The sequence below is a fragment of the Cyrtonyx montezumae genome, unplaced genomic scaffold (genome assembly GCF_038088225.1).
Source record: "Cyrtonyx montezumae isolate F1298 unplaced genomic scaffold, pur_monq_1.0 scaffold_20, whole genome shotgun sequence".
Lineage (NCBI taxonomy): Eukaryota > Metazoa > Chordata > Aves > Galliformes > Odontophoridae > Cyrtonyx > Cyrtonyx montezumae.
Genome location: NW_027071937.1, coordinates 3579519 through 3606262, shown reverse-complemented (window position 1 = coordinate 3606262; position 26744 = coordinate 3579519). Strand labels below are relative to the sequence as shown.

General features: G+C 42.5%; 3 protein-coding genes across 6 annotated transcripts in view; 2 read left to right on the top strand and 1 right to left on the bottom strand.

Annotated features, from left to right (window-relative positions):
- The window catches only part of AK8 (adenylate kinase 8), a 61595-nt gene extending 41410 nt beyond the window's left edge, over positions 1 to 20185 (bottom strand). For 2 of the 3 annotated variants that reach the window (XM_065737487.1, XM_065737488.1), the window contains exons 1-8: positions 20126 to 20185; positions 19111 to 19195; positions 15084 to 15133; positions 14325 to 14438; positions 9289 to 9357; positions 2731 to 2812; positions 1064 to 1135; positions 325 to 522 (exon numbers count right to left, since the gene is read on the bottom strand). In XM_065737487.1, coding sequence (XP_065593559.1) covers positions 325 to 522; positions 1064 to 1135; positions 2731 to 2812; positions 9289 to 9357; positions 14325 to 14438; positions 15084 to 15133; positions 19111 to 19192 — 667 coding nt within the window. In that variant the 5' untranslated portion in view covers positions 19193 to 19195; positions 20126 to 20185. The remainder of the gene's footprint in view (positions 1 to 324; positions 523 to 1063; positions 1136 to 2730; positions 2813 to 9288; positions 9358 to 14324; positions 14439 to 15083; positions 15134 to 19110; positions 19196 to 20125) is intronic. The other variant, XM_065737486.1, reaches the window with a different exon arrangement.
- GTF3C4 (general transcription factor IIIC subunit 4) overlaps positions 1 to 26744 on the top strand; it is a 151904-nt gene that overhangs the window by 55173 nt on the left and 69987 nt on the right. The window lies entirely within an intron of this gene.
- The window catches only part of SPACA9 (sperm acrosome associated 9), a 22040-nt gene continuing 15707 nt past the window's right edge, over positions 20412 to 26744 (top strand). Inside the window, exons 1-4 of one of the 2 annotated variants that reach the window (XM_065737497.1) lie at positions 20412 to 20465; positions 20642 to 20804; positions 23269 to 23471; positions 23834 to 24235. In XM_065737497.1, the coding sequence (XP_065593569.1) occupies positions 20661 to 20804; positions 23269 to 23471; positions 23834 to 24218 (732 nt within the window). In that variant the 5' untranslated portion in view covers positions 20412 to 20465; positions 20642 to 20660 and the 3' untranslated portion in view covers positions 24219 to 24235. Of the gene's footprint in view, positions 20466 to 20641; positions 20805 to 23268; positions 23472 to 23833; positions 25316 to 26744 lie in introns of those variants that run through there. The other variant, XM_065737496.1, reaches the window with a different exon arrangement.

Sequence of the window (26744 nt, the reverse complement as noted above, 5' to 3'; positions counted from 1 at the left end):
AGACCTGTGGAAGGCATGAGCCCTTTGGGGGCTCAGCAGCTGAGCCACAGTGCAGCCTGTAAGTGATTCTCACAGAAGCAACTGACAATTGCTGTGCTGGGCAAGCTGTTCCCTGATAGGAAAGTGCAATCAAGACTTTCCAGTTACATGCATTTATGTGGTCTTGTAAGAATAATCATCAGGAACAGCCCAAATTCTGTAATTGAGAGAACACGACTCAGCTGGGAGTCATTGCGTTGACTAATCTTAAACCCACAACAGCTAGGAGCTACCTTTCAGACAAGAGTTTATCAACTACCACTTGCCAAGCAGATGCACAATTACCTTGTGATACGACATCCACGCAAGGCTGGTCTGCATTGATTGATCTCAAAATCTTTTGGTAGATCTGGAACACCCCAGGGAAGTTTCTATGATATTCCAGCAGTTGCTTTGACATCTCCTCCTCAGACAGATCTGGTTTCACCAAACGTTGCTGTATCTGCACATCACTTGGCCAGTCAAAGGTCGTATGGTACACCTCTAAAAGTTCGACAGTGATTAGGAGCTAAGAGGATGATTTCATCAGTCCTGCCCAGCTCCAGCAGGTTTCTGGAGCACACCAAGGTCTACGTTTAAGCTTCAAATTGTGGAACAAGCAATAATCTGTGCAACACTCTTGTTACCTGTACTGACAGCTGCTCAACAGATAATGTGGAACTAAGTCTATGTGGCAGTCATTTAATGGAAGGCACAGAAAAGCATGCTTAAAGCTCAGAAAAATAAGTCAGGATCCAGCACATATGCATGACAAAACGTAAATTCATATGGACAGATCTAACCTTCATGGATTCTGTACTGCCATATTTTACTATTTACAATATCAAATTATCAATAACGAGCTCTTCATTTTCCCACGTGTTATTGGTACAGAAAATAATGCAATGTCAACATATACTTTTTCCAAACTTCACACATTTTCAAATTTTAAATCACAGATTCCCACTTGTTTTTAAAGGGATGTATTTAAAGACTTATCCTAGCCTAGTTTCCAGTCAAGAACAAGAAGAAACAAACACTGCACCTTCTGTGAGGGGATCGAGCCTCTTCCCGCTGTTCCTCTCGATCAGCGTAGTGTCTGCAGCATAGAGCACGACTACCTCCACCAAAACAAGAGCAGGAAGAGAAAGAAAGAAAAGAAGTGTAGTTCTCATTAGTTGTTCTATTTCTGGCAGCTGGTTTGTGTGTTCTAGTTTTAGAGATGGATAAATGCATTTCAAACACTTGTCTCCCCTTTAATCGTCCTTTCCCAGTGTTCTACTGCAAATACCTGAGTTTCACTTTAATCAGTTTTCCTCCATCTCCTAAACAGTACAGCAAGAGAAAATGCATAATAATAATAACCTATGAGCACTGGCTGTCCCACCATCCATATCCATTAACAAGGATCTTCCTCATGTACATTATATCCAGAATCTGGGATAAACAAGCACCTATGGACCATCCAGTACTGATTCTCTTCTGCACCATGAGCAATTACTTTATACCCAGCTACTTTGGTAGTGAAACCAGTGAAACTTATTTTTGGATAACCTCCCAGAGAAGTGTTCAAACTTAATTAGAAAGCATCAAAAGATGGAGAATCTGTCAGTTCCCCGGGTTGCTTTCAGCTCATCATTCTCACAGTTAAATGTTGTAATTTAATCACTGCTTTCAGTGCATTTGATTACAGTTTTCAAACCAGTTCTTCTTAAGAGTTTCTTCACTGTATCAAATAACACTTTCAGGCACTTTTCTCCCTATTAAGGTACTCATACACCAAAAATCTCCTCTCAATCTTTTTGATTAACTAGACAGACTGAGCTTTAAGATTCTCATTCAGGTCGTGGTTGCACAGATATAATTGTGAGCAAAACTTGACTTCAAATGTTATTAGCTACATTAAAAATACATGCAAGTACCAGACATTAAACACTTTTGCCTGACTCTATTGCAGTGATTCCGAATTCTTCATTAACAGTCAACCTCATCCAAATCAAATCCAAAGTGACAATTTGAGTTCTCTAACATTGTGTTAAGTTCAGCATCCACTGGCAAGCAGTACATCTATCACTTTCCACTGTATTCCAAGCAATTGTGATCACTTCTTACACTCTTAGTAGCTTCTCTGACTACATGAATTTGGGACAGCTGGCTGTTCCAGACAGCAAGGGCAGCTGGACAGGTCGTGTTAATGAGCTTTTTGCCAGTAAAGAAATGTTCCTCTCAAATCAAGTTATAATTCAACCCCACTCTTGGAGACCAATGATGCTTCTGCTTCACTCAGTGGAGTGCAGTTTGCTCTAATTTGGCAAAAGAATGAATCTGTATTTAGGGGATGAGGAAATCGCTGCAATCTGAGAATCACCAAACAGATTTAGAGACTGATATAGAGATCTAGAGATTGAAATCATAAAAAATTTAGACCTAGTACTTGCCTAGCACTGAAGCAAAGCTACATACAGCTATTCAGAGATGCTTGCTGGAATTTTCTCTCTCTAACATTTAGGAAGACAAGAGTTTGTGTGTGAAAGAGAATTTCAAGATTTATAGGTTACCTCAAGGTTTTGAGTGAAACTGAACTACACAGGAACATCCTTTGGCTGTCTGGTGACTCTGTTGTCTTCAATTTTGATACTGAATTTATTGAGGAAAAACACTGGAGGCTTTCACCTGCTGGTTGCAATCATGCATAAACCTTGCACTGCTTACCAACATGCCTCGGAGTGATGCCAGATGATTGCAGCAGCCGCGCCTGTTCCTGATTTTCAGGGAAGCCTTCCAAAATCCAGCCCTATTGAACCAAACCATGAAAGTGTTATTGGTCCGAGAAGAGAAAATAAAAAAAAAGTAGCACTAAATATCAGTGCCACATGCAGAAAAATTGAAACTGCCTCATTCTCTATCACTACAGCATATTTGTTACAGATGCCTATTAGAGAAGAATACAAACACAGGGCACTGGTATTTTTGTGAAGTGACATGCACTATTACCACCACCACAGTGCAATAGGCACTTTTGTTTTGCAGCAAGAATGTTGGGTTTTTTTTTCCATGCTTGCCTTACAAAAGGAAACTTCTCTCTTGAATAAAAACAACCCCAAAACAATTTCCACAGTTTTGAAATATTCAAAAGGATACCAGCCCACACTGTGGCTAAAAAAGAGGCTAAACAAATCTAAAGACAGATTTAATGCCAAGAACAATGAGGAAAACATGCACGCTTTCATTATTTCCTTAAATTATACAGGGAAACTCACAGTAATGGAACCAGCGTTCCCAAAGCTAATGAAGCAACAGAGCAAAAGAAAGGGAAAAGAAAAAAGAGCCTTTTGCTCCCTTAAGTCCTTGTTATAGCCAGCTAAGTGTTGGATTGAGCATCTTTAAAAAAACATTTACGGATCTGTGAAATAGCAGAGAAGAGCAGCAGCCTCACTCTGCTTCTGCGTGATGCTGCATTTGAGAAGTAATCACTTCCCAGACTCAAGTCTGAATCTTTGGGACTTTCTCTAATTTTTATTAGTGGCTTAACCACGCATCCTTGTCACTACATCCCACAGCCCCAGATAACTCTGAGGTACTACAATAAATCGGAAAACCATCTTTGTGCTGAAATAAATAAGACACTTTAATATTGCATTAGCTAGCAATCATTATCATCTCCCACATAAATTTGAAGCTCTGCCAGTATGGGGTCCAAAGGTTTTAGAAGTATTTTCACACATCTCCATGACTTCTGTACGAGGAAATCGGGACATTCCAATTATACATGAAAATAGAGTAGACTACTTCAAATTCTTTAATTAGCCTGGTTCCAGGAACATGTCATCCTGATGATAGCTGGAGGAAATAAGAGACTTAAGAAACTGCAAGCCATTTTTGCCACTCCCAGTGTTTGCTCTATGGAATTAGAATGAACCGCTGCCTAAGGTCATGCAGGTGCTAAGAAATCAATTTATCCCTTGGGACTTGCAGGAGGCAAAGCAGCACACTATTCTTAGCAGTACACAAGCAACTTCAGCTCTAGTTCTGAATACACTGTGTTTGTATGGCATATATACAGGCCCAGATCTTCTTCTTGGGAGAAATGGCATCAGAAGTTGGAAGCCAATAAATCCACGCCTATTTACACAGGCTACAAATCTGACTCATTTTCTTCACTCCAAGTACAGTGTTTTTGGAAACTAAGCAGAAGAAAAAAATATATACGAAAATACCCAGCACGCCACAAAACCATTGCTTCTGGGGTCACTACAGGCAATAAATACAGACTGTTTTTTTAACAGCGTAAGCTGCAAGATGCTTACACGCTCAATTCAAAGGTCCTTAAAGCAGGCAACAAGGAATTTTATAAATAAAAGTTCTTGCAGTCCAGTAAAACACAGTCCAAAAAATACCTTCCTGCAACAAATACATTTCAAGGCATTAAACAAATGCATAATAAACACATGCTACACAGACAGTTAGCATTTTGGATCTTATTTCCAAAGGTCTCTGAGTTCCATGGTATCAGTCAGTCCCTAATTAGAATACATTATCCATCTACTTGACACTTCAGTGAAATGTCTATTCCACCACAGAGCTGCAGCTTTGTTCAGAACAGGTTTATTGATATTCTGCTGCATTCCCTCTCCATACCCCCAGTGGCTTGGTTCTGTTTTATCACACATCAAAAAGGCCGTATGCTCAGGGCACCCCATGCACAGCTCAGAGCTGGAGGTCTGAACAGCTGCAAGTAGTATGGTATCACAGGAGGGACAAGCTCCAAGCAGATGTCACAGATAAAAAAAAAATCAAAAAAAAAAAAAAAGAAAGAGTGAAAAGGAGTGTGGCTTGGGAACCAGCAAGAGGAAGCAACACACAGCAGAGCAAGACCTGACTTAAAATATGCCTATCATGCTTTATGCAAACACTGGTCTTTTTTGCCCTCCTGACCATCATTAAAGTGTAATTAGTAACTTCACATTGTAAATTTGCTTCTTTAAGAAGTCATCTATTTTTTTGTTCTTGGTAGCAGTAACCTTACATCCAAGCGTGGATCGCACCTTATCACATCACAGGTTGAACAAAGGCTAAAAATGAGTAATTCCACGGTGCCTTACTCTGTGGTCACTGGCTGCAAACCTCCATCCTTTCCCACATGAAGACCACTGTAAATACAGCAGTGTGTTGGTGCCTTAATGCCAAGTGAAGTGCTCCTTGGAGACCCACACCACACCGAAATTCAGTGACAAAGAAGTACATTCAAAGCCATCACTTTCCTCTCCAGATTTAAGGCATGTGGAGAAAAGGAAAACCTCAAGGTCATTCTGAAATGTAGATCTCATTTCTTCACTTCCCTGCTGTAAGACCAAGCCTACGTACTTTCACACCTTCCTCCCCAATAATAATGACTTTGATATTTAATTCTCTCTTGTTATTTGACCAGCACAACCTTAAAATGTTTTAGAAAATACAAAACTGAGACTGGCTTGGCATAATGAAAACAGCAAAGGGACGGCACATAGGTGTAACACCGAATTACATGGCAACTCTGAAAGAAATCTTAGCCACAAGCATGGCAACCAAAGGGCACAACCAGCTCTGCCTTTAGGAAAACAGGTCATCACAACAGATTCTCCATATCATCATCATTCAGTAGTTCTGAAGAAGTACTCTGTCTTTCTCCACCATCTAAAGAAAGTGGACAGACAATAATGCAACAAGATGATATCAGTAATAGCTCTGCCAGGATGGATCCCAAGCTGCCAACGTGGCTCCTGCAGCCTGTCAGTGTTAGGAGTACAGATGATGGAAGAAGCTCCAACTTGACTGAATTTTCCATTAGGAAGAAACCTCTTATTCCCACATGCAAAGTCTTTTTGTAGCTTTAGTTTGCTATAAAGCTATAAAAAAGCCACATAGGTCCTGAAAAAAAAAAAAACCAACAGATTTTCACTATCTTTATATGGAGCTTCATAGAGAGAACACCATGATCTTTGTCTGTCATGGCAAGATCGAAATAACCAGTAGCCATCACTCTCTTTCCCTTCCCTTTCAGTGGTAGCCACCTCCCTTCTGAATTGTTTAATACCAATCAGGTGTATTTCTGCCACTATTCACATGCATCACCAGCCTAAACTTAGTTTCCAAATAGTTTAAGGCTGCTCAGCTCTCTCTCATCTATTCATCACATAGCAATCTGCTCACCAGCCTTCCCCAGTTCAGTGATTTCCCTCTTCAGCCCCAGCACTGGGAGTTAGACAACAGCCAGAGGTGCTATAACCAACATGTACTAACCCTGAAAGATGAAAAGTCTTCCTATCAACTTCCCAAGTCCCAGGTTCTAACATAATGCTTGCAATAAGTTTTCTGTGTGTGCTGGAAGACCTACCCATCTGATCCCTCGCAGTCCTAACGACATTTGTATTAGAAGAACACACAACACAGTCTCCAGCAGAGCCGTTGATCAATAAAAATGTTCTCCTTAGAGAATGCCTGTGACATCTATAAACCTGTGAGTGTCAAAACAATGGCACAAAAAATCCTGTATTCCTACTGTCAGTGGGATGAAAGCTGTGCAATTAATGCCAACCCAATGACACCACAAGGAGAAATAAAACAAACAGCTGGTGGTACTGTGTCCAACATCCAGCTCCTCATCTATTAACATTTCCAGTAAAAAAAAAAAAAAAAAAAGCTGACTCATGCTTTGAGGGAGATGGCATAAATCTGCTCAACAAAGAACAAAATCCACTGCATTACTCCCAATCATACAGGGAGAACACACAGCAATTAAAATCCCTAGATCTCCTCTCCCATGGAGAAGACATGCACAACGTGAGGAAGTTTTATCCATCATGGATTACTCTCTGTTAAATAAAATGTTTTTAATAACTATCTCTACTTAGAGAAGTCAGTTATGCTTATTTCCTAAAAACAGTTGAAATCTTACCTAGGCTAATAATACAAATTTCATTCTTCCTGAGTGCCAGGGAAGCTTCAGAAATAAAGGCTTTCACCTTTGTTGGTTGTGTAACACATCCAGTGCTGCTGGTTCCGTGTTGCTCTGATAACAACAGGAACAAAATACAGGCAGGACGCTGTGCAGCTGCTGGCATCTTCACCATCTTGTCACCTCAGAGTTTACATGACCTGGGACTTAAAATAAGAGCAGCTTAGAGTACCTAAATCCTAATTTAAAAACGCGGGGTTCAACTCACTGCTCCAAATTTGCAGAGATTCAGCCCCATCATCATCTGTGGGATCCACACCTGGTAGAAAACTAGAATCTAGAGATGAGCCATGTTTTTGCTTCCTACATGTCCAGTCATAAAACAATTGCACATGTTTCCTTGAGGGAGGAGGAGTCTCATACTGTCATCTGCAAATATCTATGCAAGCCAAAAACGCACCCCAGGTTTGTGTTACAGCATGTCTCAGTAAACCTGGATTTTGCTAAAAATTCAATGAACTGTTCAAAAATCACCCACCCTAACTTTTTTTCACTCCTTCAGAGCTTCCTCTGTGGATGTAAAAGGAAGGACCTTTATGCTGAGGTTCTTTCCCCTGCGTGTAAGAGCACTGTCACACAAATAAGGACACTGTATGTGGTTCCTTCAAACCTGGCAAGATTTATTTTAGCTTAATGACTTTTCTCTGCAACATTAAATACCAGCAGGCAGAATTTTAAATTCAATTCCCACACAGACAGTGGATTATCTAATGGGATAGGTCACAGCTTAGCTATTGCTAGTCCTAAGGCATTGCTGAAGGAGAGCAGCATGCCACCTATTTTGCTACAGCTTTATTTCTGTAACAGATATATGACACAGACAGATGTCCCCTAGCAAACCTGCCAGGCAAGAACAATTTAAGAGATTACATCTCCAGCTATTCATTACCATCCTGATCAAGTTATCCTTTCCACAGTTCATAGACTGTAATTGACCATCTGATCTAGCTTACACAAAGCTCGTCCACAGAAAGGCAGCTCCACCAGTGGCCTAAGCTGAAACAACTGACTACGTTGAAGCACAAGAAGACCTTTATGGCATCACCCGAGCTGTAAAAGCAGAAACTTTCATTCGGGGCAGAAAACAATGCTCTGAGTTCTTGGGAGTTTTACAGAGACAGAAACATGGGACATAAGGTTTCAGCACGTTCAGTTTCTTTCGGGGCTGATGTGGAGACAACTTCAAGAAGCCATTTTCACACTTCAATGAAACATTAATTACTGGCCCTGCTTTATGGAAGCAACAAAGTAGAGGATGATGTCCAGGTGTAACACATTTTAGTACAGCTGTGAGCTTGCCACATCCCTGCAAGGTCAGGAAGTACCAGCTGTCCTCTGACCAACAGCTGAAGAGAAGGATCAACCCTTCTAAGCACAAGTACTGTTTGTCTGGAAATTCTGGTCAGTCCTTCCTGAGCGCAACATCTGCTTTGGACAATAGGCTCTTTCCTCCCCAGAGTATATCAAATAATACACATTATTATTTCGGCACTGTTTAGAAAGAGGTTTTTATCCTTATAAATTCATCTCTTGCAAATAATCCTTTATGATGGTCTGACTATGGAGTCAATAAACTATAACACCTGATATTTTTAAGGAAACACATAAAAGAGATTTTGATTTCCTTGAGTCCTGACATTAATCAGTGTTAATCTACTTAAGGTCTCTTGATTACACATTAAAAGTCTCTATTTACATTAAGACTGAGCATACTGGGGAGTAGAAAGGGGAGAAAGAAAGCCACCCATCTGTGGATACAGCCAAACCTATGCAGTCGCCTATTTGTATAAGCTAACAGTGAACTTATTAATTATTACCTAGAGGAGAATATATTCAAATTCAGTGTTTACTCACACAGGAAGAAACAAAGGACACAATGAGAAAGAAAGGAAAATGAAATGAATAGCATTAGACTGTTTTCCCTCCTTTTCTCAATAAGAGATAAAGCCTTAACATATTGATTTCTATATATTTTCTGTTTATCTGTTTTGTCCACTTCAACTCTGCCAGTTGCCCCAGGCAATCAACAAAGCTACGCTTGTTCAGCCTTTGATCATCTCAGTGCTAAAAGATTAGCATATGCATACTCTCATCCTCCCCTTTATCCTGTTAATAAAGCTCCAAACTCCCTCTGTTGATGTTCAAGAAAGCAATCCGCTCCAGAGCCCCCGAAGATTTGCCCCCATTCCCTCCTCTGCTCAGGACTCAGAATGCTAACTACTATGCACGAGTTGTGTAAGTGCTTATCCACCGGTCCTCCGAGGAGCAATTCTTACTTGTTTGATGCAGTCCACGTTTGACAGACGTTCCCGGATCAGATTGGCCCAAAGCGCGTTGGGAATTTTCTAAAGAAAGAACAACAACAACAAAAAAAGGCTGCATATTCACAATTGAGTTCAAAAGGAATTTTATCATGCAGGCATACTCCGGTTAAAGGTGAACTGAGATGTCTTCTTGAAATAAATATATAAATAAAACCATGTGAGCCCCACGTCGTTAACATAACAGATCAGAGAGTTAATAAGGGCACAAAAATGAGTGTTGAAGGTAAGCTGAGCACATTTTGCCCAAGTCCACTTCCACATACTTTGCACACCAACATGGAAACAGTGCCTAATTTTGCACACTGACTGCCACGCTGGGCATCAAACTGGCAAAGGGATCCATAAGGACATCACACAATCTTTTTTACAGGTATCTGACCCACTACTTCATGTCAGTGCACGCAGAATTAGTGAAACAAACAGCCACTGTGTGAGCTGTGCAACCACAGACAACATGAAGATCATCTAATTTTCAGGGAGTTCGTTTCAGTTTTTATTTAGCCTCAATCTTTCATCACCTGGAAAGCTTATTTAAAATACACGGTAAAGTTTATTTTAATGTTAGTTTAATTTTCAACAGAGAAGTTCCAAATTGAATTGAAATTACACGTCTCAAGATTTTCAGTTGAGTTTCTTTCTGTGCCTTTCACTTTGCCCACACCTAGGGGTGGGTATCTGCTATTGGGCAGAAGAAAAAAGATCCTCCTGTACAGATTTGTCATTTTCCCATGATATTTCTTCCTCTCTTACATTAGAGTACCTGGCAATGAATTAACAGCACTCTCCTTGTAGGAAATCATCCTCACTCCCTCGTCAATTTAAGGCCTTTACTCAGTGCTGAACTCAGTTAACAGCCAGTTTAACCTGACAAAATATAAACAATTAGCAACACCAGTCAGAGCTGATGTCCATTTGTCTGAGTGCTCTCCCTCAGACTCACGCATTTTGCCATCACTCAGAAAAAATGCTGCTGTCAGATTCTGCACCTCCCAAGCATTATCTTTCACCCAGCAATGTGAACTGGATCCTTCCAAGTACTCCCATACATCGTGGGTTCCCATTTCTTGGTCTAACCAAAAAGCCTTCTGGACAGAATCCTAACACAAAAGGGTTTCTGTAGGCTTACGCTGTGCTAAGGGATGTAAGTAGACATGGAGGAAACGTGGTGAAGGTTTCCTAGCACCGCTAATCACAAAACAATTTCACCAGGAGCACTGAACACACTACCACATGAGTTGCTGCTTTAAAGTCGAGTGGAGAAAGCACTGCAGAACACACTGAAGAAAACAGCCCTCACCCCGCAGTGGAAGTGACAAGGTGGCCCAGTCAGGTGGTGGTTTCCCTGTTTTGTTTTTCTCTGCTGCCCCCAGTCCTCAGCACCTGTGGTAGTGTCAGCCATTCATCAGGCAGCATTCGAGCAGGTGAAAGAGAAAAAGGGAAAGGATTTGCTGCATCTCCTGAAAGTCAGCAGGTCCCACAGGATGGTGAGGCAAAGCCTCCCGCGGTCTCTCGCTGCTGGAACCTGGGTCTGTGGCTTTGAGTCTGTCACCTTCCAAAGGTGCATCATGCTGCTATCAGAAACAGCCAGCGTCTTGCTTACTTCTTTGATGTGTCATGTCAAGACGGGCTAGCAACTGCCAGGGGTCCACTCTGCTAAGCTCTGCCAAAGCAATTTAAATTATACTACCTTCTTTCAGTGCTGTGGTATTCCTAGTGCTCTTTCGAGCAGGGTTTATTGCACAAAAACAATCGAGGTGACACATGGGTATTTCTGTGCTTTAGCTACTTCTGCTCTCTGTGGCTCCACTCCAGCCTCATTTCCTGGGCAGTTTTCCTCCCACTGAGCAGTGGCCTACAAAATCACTTCCAATAGCTCGCTTGTAGAACACCTGATTATTGCATTGGAAACCATTAAATCCGATGCATCCGTGGTATTTAAAGCACATTTACACATAAACACATGAATACATCATGATAAGTGGGACTTCTCCACCCAGGAATCCACAAGAACAGAAACGATACGCATACATCTATTGGCTGAAGCACTGTATCTTATTGAAAGCACTCTGAGCCTGTCCCAAAATCCAGTTTGGTTAATGGAAAGACACGCTGCTTGAAACATCAAACCCTCCAAAAGGTACAAGAAACCTGGCTGAGCATTCTGAAAATCATGAATGCATATCTTTAGCCCATTCAGAGAAATATACACAAAAAGGATGGGCTTTTTTTTTTCTCGTTTGTTTTTTTAATATATGAGTGGAACAGTTCCTATTTGTTTCCTCCTAGTGACTTCTTGAAGAGGCTACAACACTGACCATGCATAGAGAAGGATGCCATGGGTTTTCCACTCTTCTGTTTTCTAAGAAATCATGAGGATATGATGTAACTGTAGAGCAGCTCTAAATGATGCAGTAGTACACAAACACCTGTAACTCGGTATAGCATTAAAAGCACACCCATCTCACAAGCCCACAGCTAGCACAGCTGTGTCAGCCTCTTATTTTACCCACCTAACAGGAGAAGTGAAACATGCAGTACCTCATCGTTAGACACCGCTATAGGAAAAACCTGAAGGTGCTTTCCATTAACATTATAATAACTACAGATGAGGGAATAATTTGCAATGATTTATCAAAAAATGTAGCCTCTTTTTCTGTTCATGGAATATTTATTGGTAGCTCACAGTTCCTCAAATATACTGAATATTCAAATATTTCACTTCTTTTTGGCATACTTTTACATGCAGAATGATCACATTTTGCTTTGAACAGTCAATATTTAAAATTCACTACTTCAGCTGTGCTCATTAGTAAGTGGCCAGGTGTGTTAGTGGAAGACTGCATGTCCAAATTTAAAAATTGAGCTAAAGAGAATAATCACATTCTTTAAATACCATGAAATCTTATGCAGGTAAAACTCAAATGCTTTTTTTTTTCTTATTAGAAGTGAACACAAAAGAGATGAAAGCATCGCTAAAGAGAAGTAAAATATGCGAACAAATATTTGCAGACCTTTTTGTAGCATTCACCCAAATCTTGTAACATTGGCCTACTGACCCAAAAACGAATGACCTTTGGCACTGGGGTTAATTTAGCCCCAGAAACCTTATACACACGGAACGTTCCTCTAACATTAATTTGTGCCATGTGATCTTCACAGTAGACTTTCAAAAACAGTCTCAGTTCATGCTTTTCCTCTTTCCATTTCTTAAATTGCTTTGGCCAGCAGCACTTTTTAAATGCCCTGGTTGTATCAAAGATTGTATAAACAGCTATTGTTCTGTTCCTGAACAGACATTCAAAACCTATTAGTGCTAATGGATGTTATGTATGCTGGAGGAATCAAGTTTACTGCTTGCTTCAGAAGAACCCAGGGTCGGTTACGGCAAAAGTAGACGTAGCCAGCAGCCATGAAACAAGCAAGAGAACATACAGCTCTTGAGATGATACTCTGCCTACATTTTAAGTTACTCTAAAGCTTCAATTGATTTAGAGGAAGCAAGGAGTTCCCTTGTAGTTTTAGGAGTTAAATACAAATAATCAAGCTCATGTAAAAGAAAAAAAGAAATGAGTGAATGAAGACATCCATTTAGCATTTAACATCTCAAAAATAAAGGTAAACTGCACAGTACTGAAACACCTACACATTCTGCTCTTCAGGTACTCTTCACAGCCCTCTCAGCCTGATTAGCCTTGACATTTTCACCTTTTATCTTCCACACCATCCATCTTTCTAAATCAAATAAGCCAAAAAGGACACCCATGAAAGTACATCCGTATAGTCTGAAAGATGTTAATAATTAGAGTAATTAAACCAATAGGAATTTTTGTTTTAAATTCTCCCCCATCTAAGCTGAAATTTATGAATCCAGTAAAACAATCTCTAATAATTAGACCTAAAATTTCCAAGTACATATTCTCAGTAAGAATCATTTTCTATCATCCCAGCAAAAAGCAAACTTTTTTGCCAGCAAGTTACATGAGTTCAATGACATCTTTCCTCTCAGATCTTTACATATATTACTTGAGATATCTCCAAACTTAACTAGCTAATTCAGTCTAACAGACACTACTCTGTTTTCAACTTAGTTTTTTCAGGAAACCAAAAAATGAGATTACACCATCTATCATCTCAGCAGATTCTGAACCTGTTGGCCAATTCAAATCCAACTCAGCAGGGATACAGTACTCTTACAGACATAAAATTATTTCAGTTTTTATGAAAACAGATGATGGAGAAAAAGGCAACTCAGACCAGTGGTCTTGCCAGAGAAGGTCACAGAAAAACATACTTCTTTCAGTGAATAAGCTGGAACGGAGCAAACAGTGCTTTTATGGTTGGACAGAGTGCGCACACCTGGGAATTGAATGATCTCCTGAGTCTACTGCTACTGCCTCAGCTTGAAAGCTTCTATAGTTTCCAATAACTGACTGAACTGTCATTCAACTTTTGAGTTAATGCACTGAGTTATTCGTGTCATGCTACAGAGGAATCAAACGTGCACAACTAAGTAGCTCTGTCAGATCAAAAACGAGTTCTTTGCGTACATATTTTGTACTGGAGGAAGCCTCAGAAGCTTACTTTATGGAGATTACCAAATATACTGAAACCAGAAGATGCTTAGTTCAATGATATAATGAAACACTCTTTAAATGGTCTTGAGCATTCCTGGACTTCTCTCAGCTTTGTCATGTTCAATGTTAATGTTTTCAAGATTTCCGTTATTCTATATTTCCTCCCACTCCTGCCCCTAAATTCTATGCCCTAACATATTTCTATATTTTTTGATATCTTTTTATCCAGCAGAGGCTACCCTTCCTCTCTGAAGGACCCTGCACCTACATGAATGTAAACCAATGTACAAACCAGCACAGATACCAGAATATTTACTCTGATCTGCTCAACTCATAGCAGTGGATATCATGGAAATGCAATGCAATTCCTCTTCTGTGACATGAGAACTACCATTATTACATCCTCTTACACACCTGTTTTCTTTCTTTATATGCCTTTGCTTCCTTTGTCACAGCTAATGTTTCCTTGGAAAGCAAAGTCTCCTGAGAGATACGTGTGGCATCCAAATGTTTACAGAGCCGTATTGCCTGAGGAAAGAAAAAAGAAATACAGGATGAAATATCTGGAATGAAAATGAAGCATTTTTTCAGCAGACTAGAGAAAGACAGGGAGCTTTTCTCGCCTTCAATTTAAACAAACAGACTGTATGTGTAACTTTAAACAGTATCATACAAAGATGTTCAAGAATCCACAGCTTTGAATAAGGCCTTTTTCATCTACCTTACTATAACATGGATTTTAAAGAAGAAAGCATTCTTTCACACACACACAGCACCATCAGCTGTGAAGTTTCTACACTCAGCTCTCTCTGTGGTTCAAAACACAACTTTGACATTTTCAGTGTGGACAAGAAAGACAACCACAAACAAAGCCGTCAGAATATGGGAACACCACAAACTGATGGTTTTGGTACTGATGGTACTCCTCCCAGCTTCATTAACCCTGCTAAAAAGGCAAGCAGAGTTCTGCTGCACTACAGCAATATCACCAGCACTGCCCATGCAAGTTGTCACAGAGCTCGTTTGAATGCTCCCATTTAACGTACAGGTTATGGTGAACAACCCCATGAATGCCACCCTTCAACTTGCCTTGTGCACTTCTGTAACACTGAGCTCACTAAAAAGCAAGAAGGTATGTGGGTAGTGTTAGAGCTCTGAAAACAGCATACTTACCATTGTAGTTTTACCAGAAGCAGGTGGACCGAGTATGCAAATTCTCGGGGCTAAGAAATGAGAATATGTGAATGTTAAGATGCAGAACAGAAAAACCCAAACTTGTTTCCTTGCTATTCTATTGCACAATATAAACATAATCACAATGAAACAACTATTTCAACTGGAAATCTGCCTGAATGTAAACCTCAGCACTGGGCTCCTCTGAGGGGGAAGGGGGAACACTCAGTGCCACCCTGGTCTTTCTTTAACCTCCAAGGCTAGAGAGATTGATGCTCTAACTAAACACATCACTTAAACGTATTTCTATCTATTTCAATGGATGAATAGTGTACAGGGTGAACCAGAGCATAAACAGGAACATTTTCTCCTCTCAGTTTGACTTTTATTCCTTAAAATATTTATTTAGAGCTATTAGACATATTCTGCAATGAAGAAAAAAAAAAGTGGCAGGACAAGACTACTTAAAAGTGACTGTTATCATAATCATTGAGTAGATTACATTGGATGTGATCTCTGGAAACCATCTTATCTCTTCTCTCATTTTCCTTACAAAGTATGGTGGCAAAAATACATAACTTTGGCAAAGCTTTTGGTTCCCAGCACACAAAAAAAACAAAAAAAAACCCCCAAATCCTACAACTTTACTTTTTAGTTGCAACTAAATCAGCTGTGTCAGGGTTGAAAGAAGATTTAGATGTTGCAAAACTAAGCACTTTTTCCTCTACCCTTTGACAGCTGCCTTCATGTTCTCGAGTCAGCATTGAAAGTCCTTTTCTTTCTCTTCTCTGTATCTTGTATTTCTCTGCTGAACATTCCCCACCCAAGATGGGGAGAAACACAACCCACAGCTTGGCGTTCTCTGTCCTGGTAGCTGTAATGTGAACGGAGCAGGGGCAAGGCAAAAAAATAGGGGAAAATGGAGCAACCCTCAGGAAAGTATTTGGGACTTCCTGCACGACTGTATTTTGGGCTGCAATCCCTTGAGCTGCCATTTCCTATTAATGCCTTTGATGTTTTCTCAGGAAAATAAAAGAGAAGACCATCTACAGAAGGGACTGACAAGTGCTTACTGGGAGTAACACAGGTCAGAACAGAGGAGGGGGCTGCGCACCCCCAAACCTCTTAGTTCCTAAAACCAAGGGAGATACAGCGTCACTGATGACAGCAGACACGGAACGATGTGAAATGTATTTTTATGAGGCCTTCCACTCACTTAACAGCTCTTGGGCAGGTGCAATTTTTAAACATACATGAAACCCAAATTACAGATTCATCTTTACAAAGTTATCTGACTCGGAAGGTTTAAGAAAAACTCCCCCTTATTGGTTCTTGCAAGTGCAACAGAACTAGTACACAATGTAGAAAAATACTTTAAAAGGATACATCAGCTGTTTTTATCACCTAATTTCTTTCAAATGTAATGTGATTAAATCCTAGGGCTTTTTTTTTTTAATCTAACACCTTGAAACTCCAGCCCGATACTTAGGAATTATTTATAAACAGCGTCATAAAAGAGTGCTCGGGTGCCAACACTAATCAACTTCTTCAAACCACTTCAAAGAAAATCAAAAAACCTTTCCATCCACAGATCCTTTTGAGGTTTAACTAGGAGCATGATTTAAAATTCACAAGAAAACCCTTAGGTATTGAAGCTTTAATACACAGCTTTCTTGGACAAACGTTTGATAAAAAACGAAACATACCATTATATACACCATATCATGCTTTAATATTGCCCAGGGCTACTGTAAATGCTCACTTTGTACTAAATCTGGTTTTCTCTCTGCTTAGTGACTCGCAGCAGATGGGGCAGCGTAATTCACTGATTTACTCATTTGCACACTTGCAAGACTCCTCTAAAGCATCCTCCCCAAACATCTGACACGAGGGCACAAGCAGGACACTGCTGGATGCCACGTTTAACCCCCTCCAACCAGCACACAGTCAGTGCTTAATGCTGGAGGTCCAGACCTCCAGTCCCCAAATGAAGTCAGAAAAATCCAGGAAATTACTTTTTCTGCAGTACCAGATCACATTCCATTCCACGTTTTGCCTCAGCATTACAGGATTTACTCTTCCAAGCACTATTTAAGTTTTAACATTCAAGGATGCTTTTAGCAATAAATAAAATGAATCCCGGAATCATGAAATATCACTGGACTCTCTGCATTACATTTAGGTCTAAAAGAGTCTACGATTAATATTAATGCATTAAAATCTGCTTAATTTGTAAGGGAAATTCCTTGTCAGAGAAGAAGAGCATGCAGTACATGAAGAACATTCTAAAAGAACTTTGTTAAATTCCTTCAGAGGAACAACTGCAAAGCCAAAGCTCACAGAAATGCTGCTTGGATCCTGAAAGCACTCTTTGTTAACTAAAACCAAGACACAACATAGAAAATTTGCATCTCTGTATATTAAAGAATTCTCAACCTACATTTCGTTCGTTAAGGTTTTTAGAAGGATCACACAAAAGAATAATAGCACAGAACTGGAAGTGCAAACCCGTCGGCATGCATCTAACCTAGGAGCTTTCTGAGCAGTTGTGTGCTATAATCATCATTAGACTTGTTTATATTTTTAAGAGTACTTTAGATCCTATTATTAATTAAAAAGGTTTTCTAACTTCACACCTGGGATAGATGCAATACTCCTTTTCCACACATCTCTGTTTGAAATTTTCTCTAGGGCTAAAGCTGTCTAGTAAGGCAGGATCATGAAAATTCATTGCTTTACTGATGGCTCTAATAAGGGTTTTTTTTTCTTCTAAATAGTCAGCACCTTCTGCCATGATCAAAAAGGTAAAATCAACCCTGTTACAGATTTCTGTTATGTTATTTTTCATATAATTTATCTCTAAAACAACATTTAGTCTCTAATTTTAATTTGAGTGCCTTCCCCTTCTTAATAGCTTGTTCCAGACCAAAAGCAGACAGCATTTTTCCTTTGACAAACAACTGCTGTAGTTCTATCTTTAGCCTCCATGTGCAGAAGCCACAAAATGGAAACCCGCCCAAATCCGCTCAAACCGTTCTGTGGGGCTCCACAACAAATGTCAGAGTGACATGGAGAAATCTTATCAGCATTCTATCAAGCTGAAATTCCTCTGCAAATTGCCCACGGGGCAATAAAACAGATTGATCACTGGTGCTGCCCACGTCAGGAGGGGTCGGGCATAGTTTGCAGGATTGGATATTTCTTTCTGGTTTTGGTACTGAGCAGCGTTTCAGTCAACATCCATCTGATCCCCACCACGATGTATAAAGAGCTCAGAGCACCTCCAGTGATAAAGACTTCACTGATGCTGCAGCAGAACTTTCATAATGGTTTACTCTGCTTTTAAAGAAACATCAAAGCAACATGACACCAGCTATTCCTGACAGCTCATGCAGAACAAAAATTAGAGTTCCGTTGTGCATATCCAAATAGAATCTGCCTAAGGGTGAACAGTTTGTAAATCAAATAATTTGATTGAGTGTACAAGCTTTTATTGTGCAGAGTACAGCCTTCCCATTCAATTTACCAGGTTTTGTTATGCGTACAAGTAGGCACACTCACTGCTCCTTCATCTGAGGTGCCACTGAGTGGTGGAACTCATTAACAACAGCTAGTAACTAACTAATCAAAACCCAGAGAATCTGCCAGCCCAGGTAGGATGGGAAACCAAATTTACACCTGACAAAAGGAGTAATTAGCGAGCTTAAAGACAACAGGAAATATCAGATGGGGCACAGAACACATTAATAATTGATACAATAGAACTCCTTGTTATTCCCTCAGAGGGTTTCATTGTTATAACTGTTATAAGTGTATTTTTATTAGATTACCCACTTAAAAAAAAAAAGGAGAAGAAGAAATCAAAAGCATCTTACTTATAACCACTGCAAAATGCTCACTTCTTTTTCCCCTTCCAAGGCATGGTCTGAAACCTTTTGCCCACCCTTTGCCAACCAAAATACTGTTTCTGAACAGCTCTTTGCAAGCCAGGCCTTGCACTGCCTCTAGTTTCTCAGTTTTCACTTACCATCATCGTTGTACTCCTTTAAATGATCTATCATAAACTGAATGGGGTCCTCTGGCTTATGAATTATCAGCTCCTCAAGCATGTTCTGAAAAGCAACAGGACAAAGTCGGAGGAAAATTAAAGGGCTCTGCAGTCATGATATACTGCAACATTACAGCAAAGTGATGATGGGGATCTTACTAACTCATTTTCTCAGGTCCCCTTCAACAGACAAAACGGAATATAAACCCTATTTTAGAGGCTGAAAAAGTGAAATATGGTTTTACAAAGCTCCCTCCCCAACAAATAAATAAATGAAATGAAACGAAAACCCCACAGCAACTTGCCTTTGCTTATTTATAACACAAACAGAGACCTGAGGGGTTTGGCTCCAGCAGTGTAATGGCAGAGCCAGAACTGCTATCAGCCCACACAGGCAGCACCAAACCAGCCACCTGAGCACGTTTTTGGGGCAAAGTGAAACCTCATTTTGTGCAAGTTAAGCCTACAGGGCCACGGGATCGACGGGACCCGCAGGAAACACACACAACCACACAAAACCAACCAATCAAAACCACAGAAGCAGCACGTTTCGCTGCTTTAACCCGGCTGCTCTCCCTCCTGCCTGCAAACCGGGGGGAAAAAAGAGGGTTTAAAGCCCTTTTGTGAATTCTGATTTTTGGATCCCGTTCTCTTCTCGCGCGGTTGAGGCTGCGGAGGGAGCAGAGGTAAAGCCCCTACACCGACCCCATCAGTTTTCTCATCGGGCGTTTCAGCACAGCTGAGAATTCAGCGATGGAAAGGAAAGCTCAAACAGCAGCGGACGTGCTGAGTTCACAAGGTTGAACTCATCCTGGTCCCGACGGAACAGGGCACCGTAACGCGTTCCTACTGACAGCGATATCCCCGTGTTCCGTGCCCCCATCCCTCCCCATTTTATTCCCTTCTCGTCTCCGTTTAACTTGACGCCCGCTCTCCCCGTGTGTCAATGGAGGCCGTGAGGAAAGCCGGGCCACCCCCCCCAGCCCCCGTTCACCTGCAGGAGCCGGAAGAGCCCCCGCAACTCCGCGTAGTCGCCCACCAACGGCGGCCACGGCCGGGCGGGGGCGTCCATGGCCGCCCCTAGCAACCATCCGCGGCGCTGCGTTGCTATGGAGTGACGTCACTAGCCGGCGACGCCGCCTCTTGACGTTAGGGGGCGCTCAATGGGCCGCTCGACTTCGGCACGTGGTGTGATGTCATCAAATGGCGGCGGTTGCTATGGAGACGGCGGCGGTTGCTAGGGGCCCGGCTCAGGCCCCACCGTCCCGCACGGCGGTACGGAGCAGCGGGCAGCAGGGGGAGGCCCGGCCCGGTTCTCTGCGGCAGGGAAGGGGGTGAGAAGCGAGGGAAATAGAAGGGCTGCCGCGCTTTGATGCCACATATCTACTCCTCTTTTATCTTTTAGTTGTTGTTTTCCTTGAACTTGCACAGTTACAGCTCAGGTGACAGCTACACACGTAGAAATGACATGAATCTAAAACGTAGAACCTTTTCTCTCCTTTTCTCCCAGATTCCAACAGAGGGAAAAGATGAACGAGGTAAAGGATACTCTAAAAATCCTAGAAGACAAGTACAAGCTCTTCCTGCAGCAGCAGTTCACGTTTGTCAGAGCTCTGCAACACACCCGAGAGAATGCAAACGACGCCATCAGACCTGTGTCGAGCATCAGCCAGGTACAGAATGCTCAGCACAAACGTCTGTGCTGCAGGGAAGAGGGCACAGCACAGGGCCAAGTTCAGTGATGAGTGAACATTCTCACTTAGGGCAGGTGCACAGAAAACAGCTACTAATGCTTGTGCACAACTGCAAAGCGGTGGCAAAAGATGAAGCAGGGGAAAGGAACACCTCTGTTAGACTTCCCCACTGACAGAAAAGGAATTGTGTTGCCGAGCATCGCTGCAGGGTTTAGCTTAACGCTGTCATTTCACTGCTGCGGCACAGCCAGAAATACAGAGTATGATAAACAATCAAACAAACCCCCCCTCCCTCCCCAGCCACACATGGAATCTGTAATCCTTAACTTGCAGTAAACAGCATCCCCTGCCTCTTCCCCTGGTATTGGTGCTGCTGTATCTTTCTGTAGTGCTTATTAAAAACAATGGCTGTGTTACAGAGATGGGATGATGGATTGAGGGCTGAAAATCCCAAATGTGCTAGGTGTTTTCTGGGCTGGTAAGGGAATTGTCTTGAAATTTCGATAACGAGATGTTTTAAGTAGTGCAAACTTCAATCACTGGAAGACAAAGTGGGAAGAAAAATCCAAACGGAACTAGAATTGTGGATGTGAGGAAGCAGAACCCAGGCACGAAGCCCAGTTATATGCCAAAGCCAGACTGAAGGCCAAGCTCTTATCAGGATGAGGATGGACTTTGTTCTTAACAAAGAAGAAAACCCCCACATATATTAAGCTACATTTTTTTCCCCAAAAAAACATGCATCATGGTTTTGTATAGCATTATGTTGTCTTTAAAAGCACAGGTATTTGAGAAGCGTAGAGCAAGCTTGGGTTCTGCTTCCTGGCAGGGGTGGAAGACTTGCTTTTTGTAGGGGTGAAACCTCTCAGCAACTACTTCAGCCATTACACTGATCCAACGTAACCAGTGATACAGTGATGTGGACTCAGCAGAGGCAAACCTTACTGCATGGGCAGCCCTGAGGGTATAACCATGTCACCCTAGAGGAAGGATGAAAAAAGGGAGAGATTGTTATTGGGAAGAACAGGGAACAATTGGCACAGCACACGGCAGAGGGCTGTTGTGCAGGAACTGAAACAAAGACAATTCACTGGGACAAAACAGACATCACTACCATTCTCCTGCCTTATCCTAATCCTGTTTTGAATTTTGTATAGGAGGGCATAGGAATAAAAGCAACTGTGCTGTCACTTGCTTCAATCAGAGACTTAAATAACCCAGCAAGTGCCTCCGCTGCCGAGCCTGGCTGTGCTCATGGCTTCAGTCCAGCTCTCCCTGAGCTCCCCAGGCTGCAGCTTAGGAGCCAGCAACTGTCTGCTGCAGAGCTGGGCAGTCATTGCAAGCTGTTGCTCATGTTGTCCTGGTCCCCTCCTGGATATGTAGTTGCATTAACTCTCTTCTGTTGATATGGACAGAAAGTTGTCCTGTAATCCTGTTGATGAACACCCAGACTAAAATGTTATTCCCTTTAGGACTATTTCTGCTCAGAGCAGCAATAAAAAAAAAAAATCCTGCCACTCACACAGACACAACACACAATGAACATAGAGGAAGGAGAAATCTGTAGTGAAAATGGACCTTTTAGGGGCTTTTTTATTTCTCTTCCAAACCTGCTGAGAATTTGCCCTGGTGCCTGGCGTGGCTGCTCTGTATGCTCAGAGCGGTTCCTCCGCTCTTATGCTGAAGTCTGAGAGAGAGCACTGAAGGTATCAGAGTCCACCCAGGGCTGCCAACCCCCACTCTGTGTTTTACATCCCTACCCTCACGTCTGAAGTGCCTGTAATGTCTTTGGAGCAGATATTTAATCTCTTGGCACAGTCTTTCACTGCTCAGTGCCATTCACTGTGGGTAACAAAACCATTCAAGGCAAACGAGGAATTACCATAGCTATCATAGGTTAGTAAGGACAACTCGGGTTAAATGGCTTTAATTTTGCTGTCACAGCTAATGGTGCCAAATAAAGAGCAATGAAGAATGTGTACATGTGCAAACACATCCATGCTATCACTCCAAAACACTCCCAGTTTGACCACGGCCCCCATCTCCCACCCCATTCTGAGCAATGAGCTGTGGCAGCAGAGAAGACAGAAAATTCCCTGCCTACACCCAACCCATTCCTGCAGTGCTTGTAGCAGAGCTGTGGTTTTGGCTGCAGTACTGCCACACTTCTCCAAAGAGGGAAGGAAGGCTTGTTGCTTAGTGTTGCTAAGTGCTGACAAGCAGATCCATTACCCCAGGCCTCTTCAGCCGTGATGAATGATGAGCAAACATCTCAGGCATGCCCTAGAAAGCTTACTGCTTGCCACTGTATCAGTTTCCATAGTGGCTCATTCCTTCAGTCACACCAGAAAGTATCTGCTATCTGCTAACCTAAGCAACATTGCAGCATACCACGATGTAATTTAACATGCATCACCCTCTTCCCCAACGTTGTACTCTGCAGGTACAGTCCTACGTGGACCACCACTGTAACAGTTCAACAGACAGGCGAATCCTCAGCATGTTCCTAAACATCTGTAATGACCTCAGCAATCTCTGCCACAAGCTGGAAACAGTACATCCTGGTAACAACGCAACCAATGAACGTCTGGAAAGATGCAAGCTGCTCCTTAACCACAGCAATGATCTGAGCAACATCCGAGCTAAGTATGTCTCTCTCTCAGCTGAGTTCTGTGGAGGCAATGGTTGATACAGGAAGGCTGTCACAAGAATGCATATTCCTACCTAGACTTCCCTGCTGGTTTCCATTGTAACACCTTTCTGGCTCCTCCCTGCTATTCCTGCTCTAGTATACAGTCAATTTCTGTGGAGCAGCTGTTTGTATGTGCTCTTAAACTCTTGCAGACTGAATCCAGCAGCCACAGCTGCTGTGACACAGCTGCTTTCTCAGGTTCTATCAGTGCCCTTTTGTCCTGGGGACACTGCTGTCCACATTTCCACCCTTTCCCTGTGGGCCTCAGGGCAGAGTTGCCTGCATTACTCAACAAACATTCCCTTCTGTCCCACAGATACCCCCACGATGTCGTGAATCACCTGAGCTGCAACGAAGCAAAGAATCACTTTGGAGGTGTGGTGAGCCTCATCCCCGTTGTCCTCGACTGCGTGAAGGAGTGGGTATCCCATGCTGAGAAGCTGCCATGGCACATGCAATGGAATGTGAGTGGTGGAAGTGCTGTCTCTGAGAAGAGGGCACCCCAGGAGGCAGCAGCTAGGTCAGCCATCTCCCCTCGAACACCTTCCGTCTGCCCTGAAGCTCAGACCTCAATTAGTAACAAAGATTGTGTACAAGTGCAAGGGAATGAGCATGTCAGAAAGAAGCACGTGACTGACGAAGAAAACTACTATGGGAAACTTAAAGGGCCCTGGAAACCACCGGGCAGACACGCCTTTTAAAGGATCCAAGGTCGTGTGTCTTCCACTTACTGCCTTTAATCAGGTGGCTGATTAAAGATAGCAAAATGAACACTAGAGGTCCAAGTTCTGATGAGTCAGTCCTGCCAGATATATACTCCTCTTCCTTGCTGTTATTCCCACTCTCCTTCTGAAAGTCAGATCTCAACAGAAGCAGCACTATCACACGTGGTCCCTTTGACATGCACTGTGAGGAGTAATCGGGTTCTAATCATGCCAGATTTATCCCTAAGTTTCCCCCCAAGCTGATTACATGGAAATGGTTTTTGGACCAAAGAATCAGTGTTGACAGGACCATTGGCTATAGGAAAGCTCAGCGTGCTTTAGCTACACTGCCTGGGCTCTGCTGGGTCCTTGCAGATCCTCACACCGTCACCAGTACACACCACACGGAACATTTTCCTGTTCATTGCCCATTTTGACTCCTTTGCTGCCAGCAAGGCTAGAGATACAAAGGATTCCTCCCCAGACCTCTGTGAAGCCAGTGGCAGGTCCTTTTGATTAAGTGTGATTAATGGGAATCTAAGGGAAGCAGAGATTGAGAAAGCTGCAGCCATTTTCTGATGGTTCCTTCCTTTACAAAGTGTAAGTTAAAAAACACCTCTCCCCCTTGCCAAGAAAAGAGCCCAGCTTCCTTGATCTTCAAGGGTGTTATGAAAGGGTTAGCTCATGAAAACTGAAAGGTGTTGGGAACAGTCTCCTGCTTTTATAACAGTACTTTGCAATTCCAGCACGATACCTTTCCACCATTGCTGAGCAGCTTTCCTCCCAGCCCACTTAGGGGGCTCAGCAGAGACACAGCCCCTGATCCCTGCAGCCAATGTGCATCTGTGGTGGAGCTCTGATTCAAATGCAGTTAGCTGCAAACTTAGGATCTCAACAATGCAATGTCCTCCCTGCATCTGACTGCTCTTTTCCCCTCCCACAGGCGAATTAGCTCCTGTTTTTTGCTTCCTGATGGAATACACTCCTGAATAAACTATTTCCCCTTGCATACTTGGCTCAGTTGGCTAGAATTGTGGAAAGCTGTTGCCTTATGACCAGATTTTTGGCAACAAACAACCAAAAAAGAAAGGAGAATTAACACAGAGGAAAGAATATAGGAAGAAATGATGGCTCAGGTAAAATAGGAAGTTGTTTCAGCAGTGTTATTCCTCACATAGCCCCACCTTTCTCTGCACTTCCATTCCTTCCCCTGCCTCCACGTGCTGCTCTCCAATACATCTGCCCATCTGGACAAGCCTATTTTTATGAGCCATTATGATCCAAATTGAAACATGATGAACTTCTAAATGATACTGAACCTTTGTGAGGCCATGCAGACACCTGGGCACTTGCTGCTGTGGCTCTGCTAGAGGTGAGGCCGCTCCCCAGGCTTCATTAGGGAGCTGTGCTGCAGAAGCAGCTTTGGGAAGGGAAATCAAAGCTGCCTCGTTGTGCTTCATGTTGCAAAGACAAGAGTCTGGTAACAGTTGCTGGCCCGGAAAGCTTTCCAAACCCTGCACAGCTATGTTGGTTACAGGGTGACAAGTGTTGGGACACCAGGGATACAATTCCCAGCTCTCCTTTCTGGCCGTCCCACTGCCAACTACCAAAGCATTGCAGTTTGAATAGGCAGGCTCTGAGCAGACTGCAATTATCCTCCTCTCTCTGGAGCTCCTTTCAGTTCCCACAGCACAAACTGTGTGTGTCAGTGCCACCACAGCTGCTGCCCCTCCAGCCCCGCTGCTAGCGCTCGTGCTTGACAGAGGTCTGACACAAGAAGCACAATTCACAGACTTTCAGTCATTTCTAACCTGGCCTTATCCTTTCCATCAGTCTTAGGCAAAATCTGAAGACACAAGCAGGAAAATGAGCAAATAAAAGTGCATTGTGGGGTTTGGTAATGACACGACCGGATCTGCTGGAAAGCTGCAAAGTTAAACCTCACAAAAACAGAGAGACAAATTACTTAATTTCCATACAAGTTCTCCTCTTCCAGAGGGGATGGACACTTCAAAAGAGAAAAAGATACAGCAAGAATTGTTTTTCTCTCTTACAAATCAAGCTGTTTGAGGCATTTACATAAACAGGATGTAAATGCCAAACACAAAAATGCCATAAAGTTCTACTTTAGCCTCTGAGAGCATAAAAAACCATGAGAGACACTGGTGTATGCCAAGAAAATGAAGGCTGCATTTCTTTCAGACACTGAGAGGGATGCAGGGCAGCAGAGCTCAGGGGGGACCCTGGCACCTGTCTCTGGGCAATGGTCACCTCTGACTTCTACAGGTGTAGACCTTCCCCTGTGCCTGTGGAGTATTCAGCACTGTTTGCAGCCTGGTTTACCAACTACCAAGCTAAGTGTGGGTTTTGTTTCTTCTCCTTGTACCTTGGGGGCAGCACACGCCTGCTATTTTTACACTGGCACATTCAGCTTTCCAGCACTGCGCTTCAGCCAAAGGGATTCAAAATGAGCTCTGATGAACTTCCTGCTCTCTCGTCCAGCACAGCCAGCTTTCCCTACCC